This window comes from Anomaloglossus baeobatrachus, chromosome 3 (assembly GCF_048569485.1).
Source record: "Anomaloglossus baeobatrachus isolate aAnoBae1 chromosome 3, aAnoBae1.hap1, whole genome shotgun sequence".
Lineage (NCBI taxonomy): Eukaryota > Metazoa > Chordata > Amphibia > Anura > Aromobatidae > Anomaloglossus > Anomaloglossus baeobatrachus.
This window is the reverse complement of record NC_134355.1, coordinates 528,463,798-528,478,434: the sequence shown is the minus strand read 5'-3', so window position 1 is coordinate 528,478,434 and position 14,637 is coordinate 528,463,798. Positions and strand designations below refer to the sequence as shown.

Here is a 14,637-nt window from a genome sequence, read left to right as displayed (position 1 = left end):
GGCTTTACACGCTACGAGATCGCTACAGCGATCTCGTTGGGGTCACTGATTTTGTGATTTTTGTAGCAATCTCGTTGTGTGTGACCCCTAGGAGCGATTTTGGATCATTGCAAAAACGTCCAAAATCGCTCCTCGTTGACATGGGGGTCCTCTCCCAATTATCGCTGCTGTCGCTTGGGTGAAGTTGATCCTCGTCCCTGCGGCAGCACACATCGCTACGTGTGACGCCGCAGGAACGAGGAACCTCTCCTTACCTGCCACACGCCAGCAATAAGGAAGAAAGAAGGTGGGCGGGATGTTCGTCCTGCTCATCTCCGCCCTCCACTTTGATTGGGCGGGCGCTTAGTGACGTCGCTGTGATGCCGAGCGAACCGCCCCCCTAGAAAGGAGGCGGTTCACCGGTCACAGCGACGTCGCCGAGCAGGTAAGTGCGTGTGACGCTGCCGTAGCGATAACGTTCGCTACGGCAGCGATCTTCACATATCGGCATAACGATAGGGGCGGGTGCTATCACGCTCGCCATCGCTAGCATTGGCTAGCGATGTTGTAGCGTGTAAAGCCACCCTTAGGTTAGGTCATCATTGTCTCCTCAGCTGTGGTCTGACACCTGGCACCCCCGCCAATTGGCTGTTTTCGGTGCCTGCGGTGGCAGTAGGCAGCCAGAAAGGCTCAGTTTTGGAGCTGCTCCATCTTCTGTTTGCATCCACGGCCGGGTACTGCACAGCCACCTGCTATTGATCTGAATGTGAATGTAAATGTGCTGCTATCAGTTGATGGGGCAGCTCCAGAAGTGAGCATTTCTATCCACACTGTGCCGCACTGAGGACAGCTGATCAGCTTTACGGGGTGTCGGACTCTATCAGACATTGATGACCTATCCTCTAAGCATAGGCCATTAATGTAGTGGACAAACTTTTTAAACTCAGGACCCCAGCACTGCTAAGCAAAAGAGCTAACCACTGAGGCAGCGTGCTGCCCAGAATCATTCGGTAGAAGCCGTACTGGACAGAGGCACTCTTTATACCACTGTGTATAAAGAGTGCCTAAGCGCCTACAGAATAGCTACATGCATATGGGACATTTTGCCCATGTTGTAGTGCAAGTTTATATCTCTCACATCAAAATTAGGACATCTTTTTGATATGAAGTCTTCACAATTTTTCATTATCAGTTATCAGTTTTTGCTCTTCTTTTATACCTGCTTCTCCCAAGAGTATGCCATTTTTTTACCCATCTTGTGATCCCAGACATGTATGGGCTTTTTTATTTAGTGCTAATTTTTATGGTCTTTTCTAAGGGGTGTTACTAACAAGGATAATTATGCAGAGCAGCCTAATAACACGCCCCCAGAGACTCATGTGAGAGATACCCCCTTGGCAAAGACCATACAAATTAGCACCAAATGAAAAGGCCCATATCTCTGGCACTGGACAGCAGAAGCGGAATACTCAGGGGAGCAACGGGAAACCAATAAGAGCAAAAAATGTCCATTTATACCTGGTGACAGTCCTGTTTGAATTACAGATATCCCACAATGAGTCCATCAAAGAACAATTCAGTCTTTACAGCAGCTTAAAACACATGATTAGGTCTACTATTGTGTCAGTTAATGACATATCTGGCAATATATATTCCCCACTACATGTACACCAATAATTTGTGCAAGAAAAAAAAATTATATCCTGATTTTATCATTTTTTTCTAGTAACAATCGTAAAATAAAGTCACTAAAGAGGCAAAATGTGTCAAAAGTCCAAGTTTGGGACATACCATGGACTCCATTTTGTTGCTAAGCTGTAATTATGCTGCTTTTTTGCTTAGTAAATATCATTGTTTATTGTTTTTCACTGTTTGCCCAACATCCTCATTGTACCAGCTGGACCTTTCCGAAATTATAGTCCCTAGCTTTCCATAGTGATGCAATAACACATAAACCCCTGTATAATAATACTTCTAGGAGTTTGTGTAATTTATCTTACCTTCTAACTGGTTCATGAAATCAAAGCCATCGACTTTGTTCAGAGCTGGGTACATGTTGAACAGATTTGCAACGAACGCCAAGTTCAGTTTAGGGTTTCCAGAAACGACATCTGATGGTGTCACAAACTGTCTGCAGCCCAGCTTGTCGGCTTGGTTGAGCATGTAATTAGCCCTCTTCAGATCATTAGGCTCCTACCAAAACAAGGCAAAATTTAGCATGTCCCCTACAGTATCCACGTACCAGGTGAAATGAAAAGGGCCGGCTGCACGTCTGCTTATAGTAGTGTCCGAGAAATCCAGCAAACATACTGATGAGCATGTGTAGGATTGTCTGGATGTTTATTTTCTAGGGGCCTTAGGGATGTACACAACAAATCGGGCCAAGCAGAGGCACATGCCTCCATAGTCAATCATGTTACATGATAATGCTGACTATATACAGCTTTATTTACAGTTGGACTGAGGTGACAAGGGCCCACCAGTAACATTGAGTTTAGGGGCCCACTGTTTAGCTACATACATATATTACATTAACCGCATTCACAAATTTACCATGTAATAAACTGGGCAGTTTGATAAATAAATGATGAGATGCTGCCAATGCTGGTACATAGTGAATTGTGCCAGCTACTGCTCATATAAGGTGGTGGGAGACCAACTCCTGCAGAAGGGCCCACCGGTGAAATCTCCTGTCCTCCTGTGGGTTAGTCTAAGCCTGTATCAGTATGTACATCATTGCTATACCTTTCCTAGTACATTTATGAACTGCTACAATTACCTAATAATCTTTTTTTTAGAAGCTGCAGGTGTGACGCCCTGGGCAAGCCAGGGGTCACAGGTCATAACACCACCACACCCTACACCCCAGTTAGGAACACCAAGGCTACCAAAATCCTTGTTGCCTTCCTCCAGGGGCTGATGTTCACACCAGGGGGTGGGCCAGGCGGTTGGCTCCGCCCACCAAGGAGTTCACAGCCCTGGAGGTGGGAGGAACCAGGCAGATAGAGTTTGGAGGAGGAAGTGAGAGGAGTTGAAATCTAGCTGAGGGCTAGAGTGGAGTTGAGCTCAGGCAGAGCTTGAGTGAGGAACGAAGAAAGAGTAAAGTAGAAGGAAGTGGTAGAGGAGCTTGAGAAAAGGAGTAAAGAGTTTGGACAGTAGTAAAGCCTGAAGTTGGTCCGGGTGTGTGCCCCGGACAGTGACAGCAAGGTCAGCAGACGGCGGTGATAGTCTGGAGGGGGACTGCTCGGAGGTTGCTGGAAGGACCGCGGACGGGTGGTGACCCGGCGGTCTGGAGCAGTATACGAAGAACAGTCAGCACCAGGGCAGGGGCCTTTCGGATCCCGGCAAGCCTGGGAGTCGCCATAATTTGCCAAATCCGTCAGTGAAGGGGACGTCTATCTCCCAACAACCAAGTCCCGATTGAAGGCAACAGTCCAACCGTAACAGAGAGACACCACCACCGCCAGGGCACCAGTTTCTCAGGGCCAGCGCCTGCGGGCAAAATAGGGCTCCTCCGGCCCATATCCAAGCCGGGGAGCGGGTTACCGGTGGGAACCCATTGCAACCATTATCAACTCAGGTGCAGGACATAGGGACCGTCACCTACTGGGGAAAGCAAGTGCAGCCGTCCGTGGGAACCGTCTTTCCAGCCGTGTGTTTTACCGAGAACTGTGTCATCGTCTCAGGCTGAGTGAGTACCACAGTGCCGCAAGGCACAGCGCTGCCCCCGCGTCCCTGCGCCCACCAAGCCCTGCATCTCCCACCTCATCACTGGGCCCCGGGATCACCAACCCCTACCCACGGAGGGGCAACACAACAACTGGCTGCTCCATACCATCCCTCCCGGGATCCCCATACAGGGCAGCGGTGGTGTCAACAAATCACCACAACCGTGGGTGGCGTCACGGACAATAAACAACCCCCACACCCAAAAACCCCCTTTCACTCACGGGCGAGGAGCGCCGCTCGAGTCCCCGGGATCCGGCCCATCGCTCGACCCACCGAGCAGCGGCAGCAGCAGGCCGCAGTGCCCGCCGGACCCGAGCAGAGGGAGAGCGCGGCGTCCCCTCCTCCGCCCGCGACACAGGAATTTAGGCCATAATAGAAAATATAATATAAGAAGATTCATGTTCCTTAGGTCACTTTATCTGGTAAAGTAAATCAAATACACATGTTCAGTCAATGATGGAAAGGAAATGCTCTGATTTGGTCCAGAATATCACAACAGTCCATTATTCTCACCTACAACAGAATTTAGGGGCTATGAAATATAAGAAACAGTGTTTCTATAAAGAATAAGAATTCATTCTATATTAGGTACCTACTAGTGATGAGCGAGCATGCTTGTAACTACTCGGTACTCGCACGAGTATCACTGTACTCGGGCTGCTCGGCGGGTACCGAGTAATTTTGCAATACTCGTGCTTTACTCGTGGTCTTCATCCCTGCATGTTGGCGCTCTTTTGAGAGCCAGCCCTCATGCAGGGATTGGCTGGCAGACCACTGCAATGCCACAGCCCTGTTAGTTGTGGAATTGCAGTGATTGGCCGGCCTGCACAGCGTGACCGAGCCTTTATACCGGCCGGCGCGCTGTGCTCTGTACACAGCCATCTCATATTCCCTGCTTTCCACGCCCACAGGCGCCTATGATTGGTTGCAGTGAGACACGCCCCCACGCTGAGTGACAGGTGTCACACTGCACCCAATCACAGCAGCCGGTGGGCGTGTCTATACTGTGCAGTAAAATAAATAAATAAATAATTAAAAAAACGGCGTGCGGTTCCCCCCAATTTTAATACCAGCCAGATAAAGCCATACAGCTGAAGGCTGGTATTCTCAGGATGGGGAGCCCCACGTTATGGGGAACCCCCACCCTAACAATATCAGTCAGCAGCTGGCCAGAATTGCCGCATACATTATATGCGACAATTCTGGGGCTGTACCCGGCTCTTCCCGATTTACCCTGGTGCGTTGGCAAATCGGGGTAATAAGGAGTTATTGGAAGCCCATAGCTGCCAATAAGTCCTAGATTAATCATGTCATGCGTCTATGAGACACCCTCCATGATTAATCTGTAAGTTACAGTAAATAAACACACACACCAGAAAAAATCCTTTATTAGAAATAAAAAACACACACATATACCCTGGTTCACCACTTTAATCAGCCCGAAAAAGCCCTCCTTGTCCGGCGTAATCCAGGATGATCCAGCGTCGCATCCAGCGCTGCTGCATGGAGGTGACCGGAGCTGCAGCAGACACCGCCGCTCCGGTCACCTCCACACAGCAAATGAACACAGCCGCGCGATCAGCTGCTGTCACTGAGGTTACCCGCTGTCACTGGATCCAGCGGTGGCCGCGGGTAACCTCAGTGACAGCAGCTGATCGCGCGGCTGTGTTCATTTGCTGTGTGGAGGTGACCGGAGCGGCTGTGTGTGCTGCGGCTCCGGTCACCTCCATGCAGCAGCGCTGGATGCGACGCTGGATCATCCTGGATTACGCCGGACATGGAGGGCTTTTTCGGGCTGATTAAAGTGGTGAACCAGGGTATATGTGTGTGTTTTTATTTCTAATAAAGGATTTTTTCTGGTGTGTGTGTTTATTTACTGTAACTTACAGATTAATCATGGAGGGTGTCTCATAGACGCCTGACATGATTAATCTAGGACTTATTGGCAGCTATGGGCTGCCAATAACTCCTTATTACCCCGATTTGCCAACGCACCAGGGCAAATCGGGAAGAGCCGGGTACAGTCCCAGAACTGTCGCATATAATGTATGCGGCAATTCTGGGCGGCTGTTGGCTGATATTGTTAGGGTGGGGGGCTCCCCATAACGTGGAGCTCCCCATCCTGAGAATACCAGCCTTCAGCCGTATGGCTTTATCTGGCTGGTATTAAAATTGGGGGGACCGCACGCCGTTTTTTTTAATTATTTAATTATTTATTTCACTGCACAGTATACACACACCGGCTGCTGTGATTGGTTGCAGTGAGACAGCTGTCACTCAGTGTGGGAGCGTGTCTCACTGCAACCAATCATAGGCGCCGAAAAGCAGGACAGCAGGGAATAGGAGATTGATTAATGAGCGGCCGGCTTTTTCAAAAGAGGAAAAGCCACCGGAGTTTGAACAGCTGTGCAGCGCCGCGGCAGTGATCGGGGAACGGTAAGTAAGAGAGAGGGGGGGGAACTGACCGACAGACTGTGAGAGGGGGACAGACAAGACAGAGAGAGACAGACCGACGGACTGAGGGAGATAGAATAAAAAAAAAAATGACCGACATCGCTAGTAAAAAGCACAAAACGTGCGTTTTGGACATCGGAGTGCCACACAAGGTTTTCATGTAAAATCTTTCATGTATTAATCTCAAAAAGTAACATACACCAGCTCTATCTCACTATTGGGTATGTGCCCTTAACATTTCCGCCATGAAAATTCATTTTGGTGTCATTTTGGAAGGTTTTCTGGTGAGTCCGTAAAAATGGCGTAAAACTCGGACAAAATTGTTCACATCTGTGACTTTTGAGTGATAAATGCTTCAAGGGGTCTTCCCCATGCTGATGCCATGTCATTTGAGCACTCTTCTGAGACTTTTGTGACATTTTTAGGGTTTCTCCATGCTGCCGGGGGGTCATTTCACAAAAATACTCGGGTCTCCCATAGGATAACATTGGGCTCGGTGCTCGGGCCGAGTACACGAGTATCTTGGGAGGCTCGGCCCGAGCTTCGAGCACCCGAGCTTTTTAGTACTCGCTCATCACTAGTACCTACTAACGATGCTGACATAATATTAATGTATAAATCATAAAATATGTTTAAAAACCTACATAATAACAATGCAGCCATATCCATACAACTAATGCCTGACTCAATCAAAAGCCTAAACTTACACTGAAACCAGAGAAGTCTATGAAAACATCGTCCTTGGGGGCAATTTCTCTTATGAGGATGAAATACGCTTTGGAATCCTGGATTAAGAAACACAAAAATAAAAGAAACACATTAAGGTCATTGTTGTGTAACAGTAACATACAAGGCTTGGAAAGAGTGGATAAATACATCATCATCATCCCCAGCGCTCGCTGTCCCATCAGTTCTTACCAACCCTTCACAGCTTCACTTGGGATAGACTATAATGGCCTACAGAGTCTCTATCAAGTGAAGCCAAGATAGGTTTCTGCATCTGGACCCTCAAAGATTATTAGTCTTTGGATTAGTCTGTGCAAAAAGGGGTATTCTCTTCAAGACCACCCTACTCAACATCACCAGCAATCGGCTGTAAAAATCAGGGAGATTTCTGTCAGCCCCACATATGAGTGGGCCGAGTCCACTTACTTATTGGCTCTGGGCTTGCAGCGGACCAGAGAAAACCACTACATGACACCTGTATATCTGTAGGGTAAGTGCAGACAATGCGGAGTGATTCCCAGGACAAAGCAAGCGGATGTGGTTGTCACCACATTGTAATATAGCGGAAAAATTCTGATGGAAATCAAAGCAGGCTGTATCAAAACAAGGTCCTCACATTCTTACTCTTATGCAGATATGCAACAGATTTCTCTCTTTGCAATTTACAGGGTCTCTTTTCCTACATTACATAATGTAGGTAAAGAGACCCTGATTCCAGTGATGTATCATTTAGTTTACTGGGTGCAGCAGTTGTGACAAAATGAAAGTACTTAAATGTAGTACAAAGCGGAGCTCAGAAAGCTAACTCCACACACACAACACAGCTCTCTGTATAGTGTAAACAGACAGTGAGCTGCTTATCAGAGGAGGGGGCGTGGTCAAATGATGAGGCAGCTATGATAATGTTCTAGTGATAAAACGTTTATTGTAAGTAAACCACAGCACACAGCTTAATCAATGATACATGGCTGAAATCTGTGTTTCAGACCCTATCTCCTGAAGTCTTTAGATTACATAGCAAAAACCTGCTAACAGAATGAAGTAGGTCAGTGTATTCCAGCAAGAGCTACACTAGTCTTAATGACTCGCCTCCTATAATGCTAAAATTGTCCCAGGGACTATTGTAAAAATTGAAAGGTTTTCTTTTTCAATACAAATTGTAATATAAACAACAGCGTTTCAAAAATAGATATACATTTAACACAAGAGGTCTGATTTAAAAATAAGTAATTTTCTGATCATGCATTACTATTAAATAAAATCACTAAAAAGGTAAAAAAGGATGCCATTATCTTTTAAATAATCTTCATCTGTACACATATTAAGGAGTGCAACTATATCTCAGACTGTACCTTAATATCTCGGCTGAAATTACTAATGTTTGGCCACTGAGCATTACTCAGGTGGTAATTCACCCAGCGGAGCAGGAGCTCTTCAGGGGACAGTTTCATTAAATCTTCCAGCGTCTCTCCATCTTTCAGTAATGCAATCAATGCTAAATAAAAAGAAAAATAAAGAGTTCAGGCAAATTGCAATCATAAAGCAAAGTTTTATCATTTGGCTAACATGTCGACTTGTAATATAGGACACTCCTAAACATGACGGTCCTATCCTACCATACATAACTCCATGTTGATAGAAACCATTTGAATAATGGGATTTCTACCACCTCAAACTATTAAGACTTCACCCATTAAAGGAAAATTCGTACTCATTAAAATTAAGTTAAAACCTAATGAAATGGATGGTTTAGAAACACACGTTTCGCGTGGGCTTCCTCAGAGAGGTCATTCGAGGAAACTGAAGCGAAACATGCATTGGGGTTGTTCTGGGGCATGACTGACACTGGAGTGACTATTGGTGACTTATGTTTGGCAACTCTGCCTTTATATGTGCACTGTTTCTGAACTTTGCATTTCGTTATGGATCTCTGTGGTAACTTTTACTAGGTGCAATTAGTTTTTTTTGCTATGTAACACATAACTCTGACACCCCTGTATTGTGTATCATGTGAATGCACTGTTGTGCTTTTAATTCCCACCTGGACTGCTTTGTTGCCTTATCTGTCTTTACTATATATGCTACTTAATGTTTTTAGAAATGTTTTCTCGTGGAATTTTTTTTTGACTCTCATCATTGTAGATTTAATATGCTTGCACATCCAATAGCTCGGCCACTACACAATCACAATGACAGCACTGTGAGGTTTGTATCTGTTCAAATGTGCAGAGGACAATATTTTTTCTGTTACCTTCATTCTTGGAGATCTCAATGTCAGCAAACAGTCCAGCTTTAATAATCTGCCATAACAGACCAAGAACTAAGTGTGGCTTTCCTTCTTGTAAATCTTGCACACCGATGTTCACTACTGTACAACCAATGGCAGAAGCTGAATTCAGAGCTAAGTTAATATTTTCCTAAAATATTGAGAAATGAAATCATGTGTTGCAATGTAAGCATAGATGGTAGTTGTACATATCAGAGAGTAATCCACACTGCTATCAGGTGGCCATATATCTTAGATATATCTCTCCCTCTCACTATACCCAGCAACACTTGGAAGAGCATAATAACCCACTGAAAGAAACAAGAGGCTTAAATGAGGCAGGAACAAATGGATCTGGTGTTAAAATTAATCAAGCCTGATCTTTCCCCACTCCCCCATCTATCGGAGGAGAGTCTATAGGCCTCCGAACACATTAGTGAGTCGGCGGGGTTTAATGTTTAAGGGGACATATCCTCCACATGTCTACCAGGTCATCATTGTGAATATCCTGATGAAGGAGTATTTAACTGCAAAACGCGTTGAATAAGATCACTCTTTCAAGCACCAGCATTTTCCTTTGTGGACACAAACACAACCCCTCCAGGTGAGCAGGGTATTTGTCCTGTTATGTTTCTCCGACTTTACAGATAAGACCCTATTTGCTCTTGTCCCTTCCTAACCTAGTACCCAAGTCATAAGAGAGAGGGTGCCTGAGCCAGACAATCCATTAAAAATTTAAAGCTGAAAAAAGCGGATAGAATAAATGAAAATAAACAGTCAAAGAGATGATTTTCAGTGATCCCCCTCTGTACAGTCCAGATTATTGCTGATCATTAATCTACTTTATCTAACGTACAAATTATGAAAAGAATCATAAATAGATGATGACTTACTGAAATGGTGAATGGCGTTAGCTTTGTTGTATTGATGGCTCTTTCATCAATTGTATCTGGCTGGGACAAGTTTATCATTTTACTAAATAAAAAAAAAGAAGACCGTCAACAAAGTCTACATCATCTAATACTTCTATTACATACATGGACAGAAAAGATACAAATAAAACAATTTCATCAGTCTTGGTATGGGATAAGACATTTATATTTAAGCCCTATCAACAGTCACAAAAAAATCTACTACATTTCTCAATTTTTCTTTTGTATGCAACATGTACTTCGGATTTCATAGGAAGCATACAGTTAGGTCCTGAAATGTTTGGACAATCACACAAATTTTGACATTTTACCAAAACATATTCAATGTATAGTTATGTAATCAATATTCAGTTTTAAGTGCATATTCTCAGCTTTAATTTGAGGATAGTCACATCCTAATTGGATGAAGGGTTTACGAATTAAAGCTCTTTAATATGTAGCTGCCTCTTTTTCAAGGGATCAAAAGTAATTGGACAATTATCTCAAAAGCTCTTTATTGGGCTGCATGGGCTATTCCTTCATTAATCCACCATCAATTAGGCAGGTAAAAGGTCTGGAGCCGATTCCAGGTGTGACATTTGCATTTGGAAGATGTTGTTGTGAACCCACAACATGGGGTCAAATCTCAATGGAGGAAAAACAGACCATCATTGGGCTAAAAAAAATCCATCAGCGATAATAGTAATGTTAGGGGTGGCCACATCAAGAGTTTGGTATATTCTGGGAAAAAAGTGAGTGAACCGGAGAGTTTGGGAACTCAAAGAGGCCTAGATGTTCAAGGAAGATATTAGTTGTGAATGATCACAGAATCCTTTTCTTAGTGAAGGAAAACCCTTTCACAACATCCACCCAAGTGAAGAACACTCTCCAGGAAGTGGGTGTTTCAGTATCTGAGTCTACCATAAAGAGAAGAAGACTTCATGAGAGAAAAAAGGGTTCACCGTAAAGGTGCAAACCATTAATCAGCCTTAAAAATAGCCAGATTAGACTTTGCCAGAAAGCATCTAAAGAAGTCACCCAGTTCTGGAAAAGCATTCTATGGACAGATGAAATGACGATTAACCTGTAACAGTGTAATGGAAAAAGAAAGTAAAGAAAATGCTTGGAACGGCTCATGATCCAAAGCACAGCACATCCACTGTAACATATGGTGGAGACAGTGTGATGGTCGGGCATGCAATGCTTCTAATGACACTGTGTCACTAGTGTTTATTGATGATGTGACTGAAGACAGAAGCAGCCGGATGAATTCTGAAGTGTACAGGGTGATACTTTCAGCTCAGATTCCACCAAATGTTGAAAGGTTGATTGAACGGCGCTTCACTGTACAGAGGGACAATGACCCAAAACACACTGCAAAATCAACCCAGGAGTTTTTTAAGGTAATTAAGTGGAATACTCTGCAACGGCCAAGTCAGTCACCAGATCTCAACTCCATATAGCTGCATTTCACATGCTTAAAAATGTAAGGCAGAAAGACTCGCAAACAAGCAACAACTAAGTCAGCTGCAGTAAAGGCCTGGCAAAGCATCACAAAGGAGGAAACCCAACGTTTAATGATGTATATGGCTTCTAGAATTCAGGCAGTCATTGCCTGCAAAGGATTCTTCATGAAAAATTCAAAATGAACATTTTATTTATGGTAAAGTAAATTTGTCATATTACTTTTGAGTCCCTGAAATGAGGAGGCTTTCACAGTCACTGTCCAAATATTTCTGGACCTAACTGTATATTGTAGGCGGTTGGTGAAACTTGAATGAAATGGCCGTTTTCCACCATAATGAATGATTGTTTGCTGGTTCGGTGAAACAAATAATTTGTTGATTTTCACCAATAACCAACAAACAAATGTTTGTAATCATTCAAAACACCCGTCAGGCATGTTGGATTTTTTTACTGCAATCAGCTGAAATAGTCTAATATTGGCCTATGTACTCTGTCATATATTTAGGGCAGATTGAACAGATTGGTTTAACTTAATTTGTTCACTTCAGTGTATTTGTGGGATTCAGACCTATTGACAAGGAGAAAAAAGTGTGTAGGAATACTTTAATACCAAAAACCTGCAACGTAGTAACAGTCAGGCACTAGAGTATGGTATATAGTGTATATGGTCCGTTGGAAAAATTGTGAAATAGAATTGGAATTGAGAAATACACTCCAACACTGACATTGCAGCACCAAGAAGGAAAAGTTGTAGAAGTATGGAAATCACAGGATGGATAGATATGTTAACAATTTGCAAATTATGAAAAAAATAAAATGGAAATAAAACTTTAAAAACATTTTGATTTATTCAGTATTGAGTATGAGAACCACACACTGTAACCTCTGCTCTTACATGCACTAATTGCTGTCAATGAGGTTATTAATGATTGTATTAGTAATGTTCTGCCATGCTGAATGCACTTGGTCAAATCATCAAGATCTGCTGCTGGAAGTCCCTTTGCAATTGCCATCCAGTGGCATCTTAGATGTGCTTGATAAGAGACAAGTCTAGAGATGATGGCGGCCATGGTTAAACATTTAGGCTACTCAGGCTGCATGAGTAACATATGGCCTGGCATTGTCGTTTTGGAAAACAACTCCTGGGACACTTGGAGAAATGGCTGTACCACTGGTTCCATGATTGATCCATTCTATACTGCAAGTGAAATTGGACATCACATACCAAGATTAAGACATGTAACAGTGTCTACTCAAACTATTAGAAAATGTTTGCAAGATATTGGGCTACAAGACATTTTTAGTTCGGGTTTCATTTGAGCTGATGCTACTCCACTCAACTCATGGGATAGAGCAATGGTGGTTGGAATTGATTTCAACCCTGTTCAGCGATGAGTTCCACTTTTGCCTTGAACAAAGTGATTTATCTGGACACCAAACGGGTAACATGATAAAGAGGCTTTCACTAGGGAACATCACACTGGTCCTACTCTCAGGATTTTGTTATGGGTGGCTTAATGTAAAATAGCCAAACCCCTTCTAGTCTTCATTTCAGGTATAATACACAGCTCGGCATTACATTGATTTGGAGCCATTTTTCATCCTGACATCACCAGCCAACCTGTTGCTCATGCTACTGGAGCATCCTCAGTGGCATAAACAGGGCCTGCAGCATATTGGGATTTGTCGGCTTGTCTCACATCGAGTACAACTGGGTCATCGTTGGTCAGCAATTACAAAGGGAGCTGTCAGCACGCAGATCTTGATGATTTGCCCAAGTGTATTCAGTGTGGCAGAACATTGCTGAAGCAATCATGAATAACTTCATTGATAGTGTCACGCTCGTGGCAGGGTGATGGTACTGCGGCGAGAAGAAGTGGACCCACTGGACCACAGGGGGACCCCTGACCTACCCTTTTCATGTGAGGGGCTTGACTAAGCGCTCACCGCGAGGCGGACACCAAGTTCTACTCCCAGGGCAGGGACCGGGACTGTATAGCTGACCCTTAGGGCAGAGACAGACACAGGAGTAGACAGTGCCAAGTCTCTAGCAAGGCTGGGGCCACTGGAGTGGTTTAGGTAGAGGGCATGGCCGGGACAGACAGGCACAGTCTCTTATGTGGCAAGGACCACAGGGATAGCGAGGTTGGAGGCACGGCCGGTGCGAACAGGCACAGTCTCTAGTGTGGAGAGGGTCACAGGGATAGCTGAGGCTGCAGGCACCGCCAGGGTGGACAGGTACAGTCTCGGGTCTGGCAAGGGCCACAAGGATAGCTGAGGCTGGAGGCACAGCTGGGGAAGACAGGTACAGTCTCTGGTGTCACGGGAGCCACAGGGATAGCTGAGGCTGGAGGCACAGCCAGGGCGGACATGCACAGTCTCAGGTGTGGCAAGGACCACCAGGATAGCAAAGGCTGGAGGCATGGCCAGGGCGAACAAGCACAGTCTCTTGTGTGGCGGCAGCTACGGGACAGGTTGGACCCAGGTGCCAACGGGTAGGATGGGCTGGGAACCAGATATGGGTAGGACAGGACTGGATACAGGACCAGACAGGATGGGATGGGACCAGAAGGGATAGGCTGGAACTGGACAGAATGGGACAGGAGACCCGAAAACTAGCTAGCTGGAGTACAGGACACTAACAAGCTATGCTGACACGTTGATCAGGCCAGTCCCTTAGTGGGAGCTTGCCCTAAATACTCAGTGCCTCTCAGCAATAGGCTGGGAGGCAGTTCCTGGGAGTGGCACGCTGACCCTTTAAGAGAGTGGCAGCGGCACGCGTGCACTCCTTAGGAGCGCTCATGGAGATGCTGTGATGCCCACACAGTCTCTGGGAGTGGGGAATAGAACCAACGTGGAGGAGAGGCAGAGACCTCGGGCAGTGTGCAGGGACCCGGTCAGAGCGTGCCCCTTGTATGAGAGCAAAGAATGCAGGGACACAGCATTACAGATAGCAGCAAAGGCATGTAAGTGCCTGTATTTCTGCATATGGCGCTAATACTTTAGATTGAATAAATTGAGATGTTTTGAAAATACTATTTCCATTTTTCATAATTTGTATATCACTAATTTGCCTATACAGTCTGCGTTTTTCAATGTTGAGGA

General features: G+C 44.9%; 1 protein-coding gene across 4 annotated transcripts in view; it reads right to left on the bottom strand.

Moving 5' to 3' along the window:
- Positions 1-14,637, bottom strand: part of PLS1 (plastin 1) — a 179,094-nt gene that overhangs the window by 39,090 nt on the left and 125,367 nt on the right. For all 4 annotated transcript variants that reach the window (XM_075338598.1, XM_075338597.1, XM_075338600.1 and 1 more), the window contains 5 exons: positions 10,048-10,129; positions 9,140-9,305; positions 8,241-8,383; positions 6,870-6,947; positions 1,980-2,172 (listed from right to left, as the gene is read on the bottom strand). In XM_075338598.1, the coding sequence (XP_075194713.1) occupies positions 1,980-2,172; positions 6,870-6,947; positions 8,241-8,383; positions 9,140-9,305; positions 10,048-10,129 (662 nt within the window). The remainder of the gene's footprint in view (positions 1-1,979; positions 2,173-6,869; positions 6,948-8,240; positions 8,384-9,139; positions 9,306-10,047; positions 10,130-14,637) is intronic.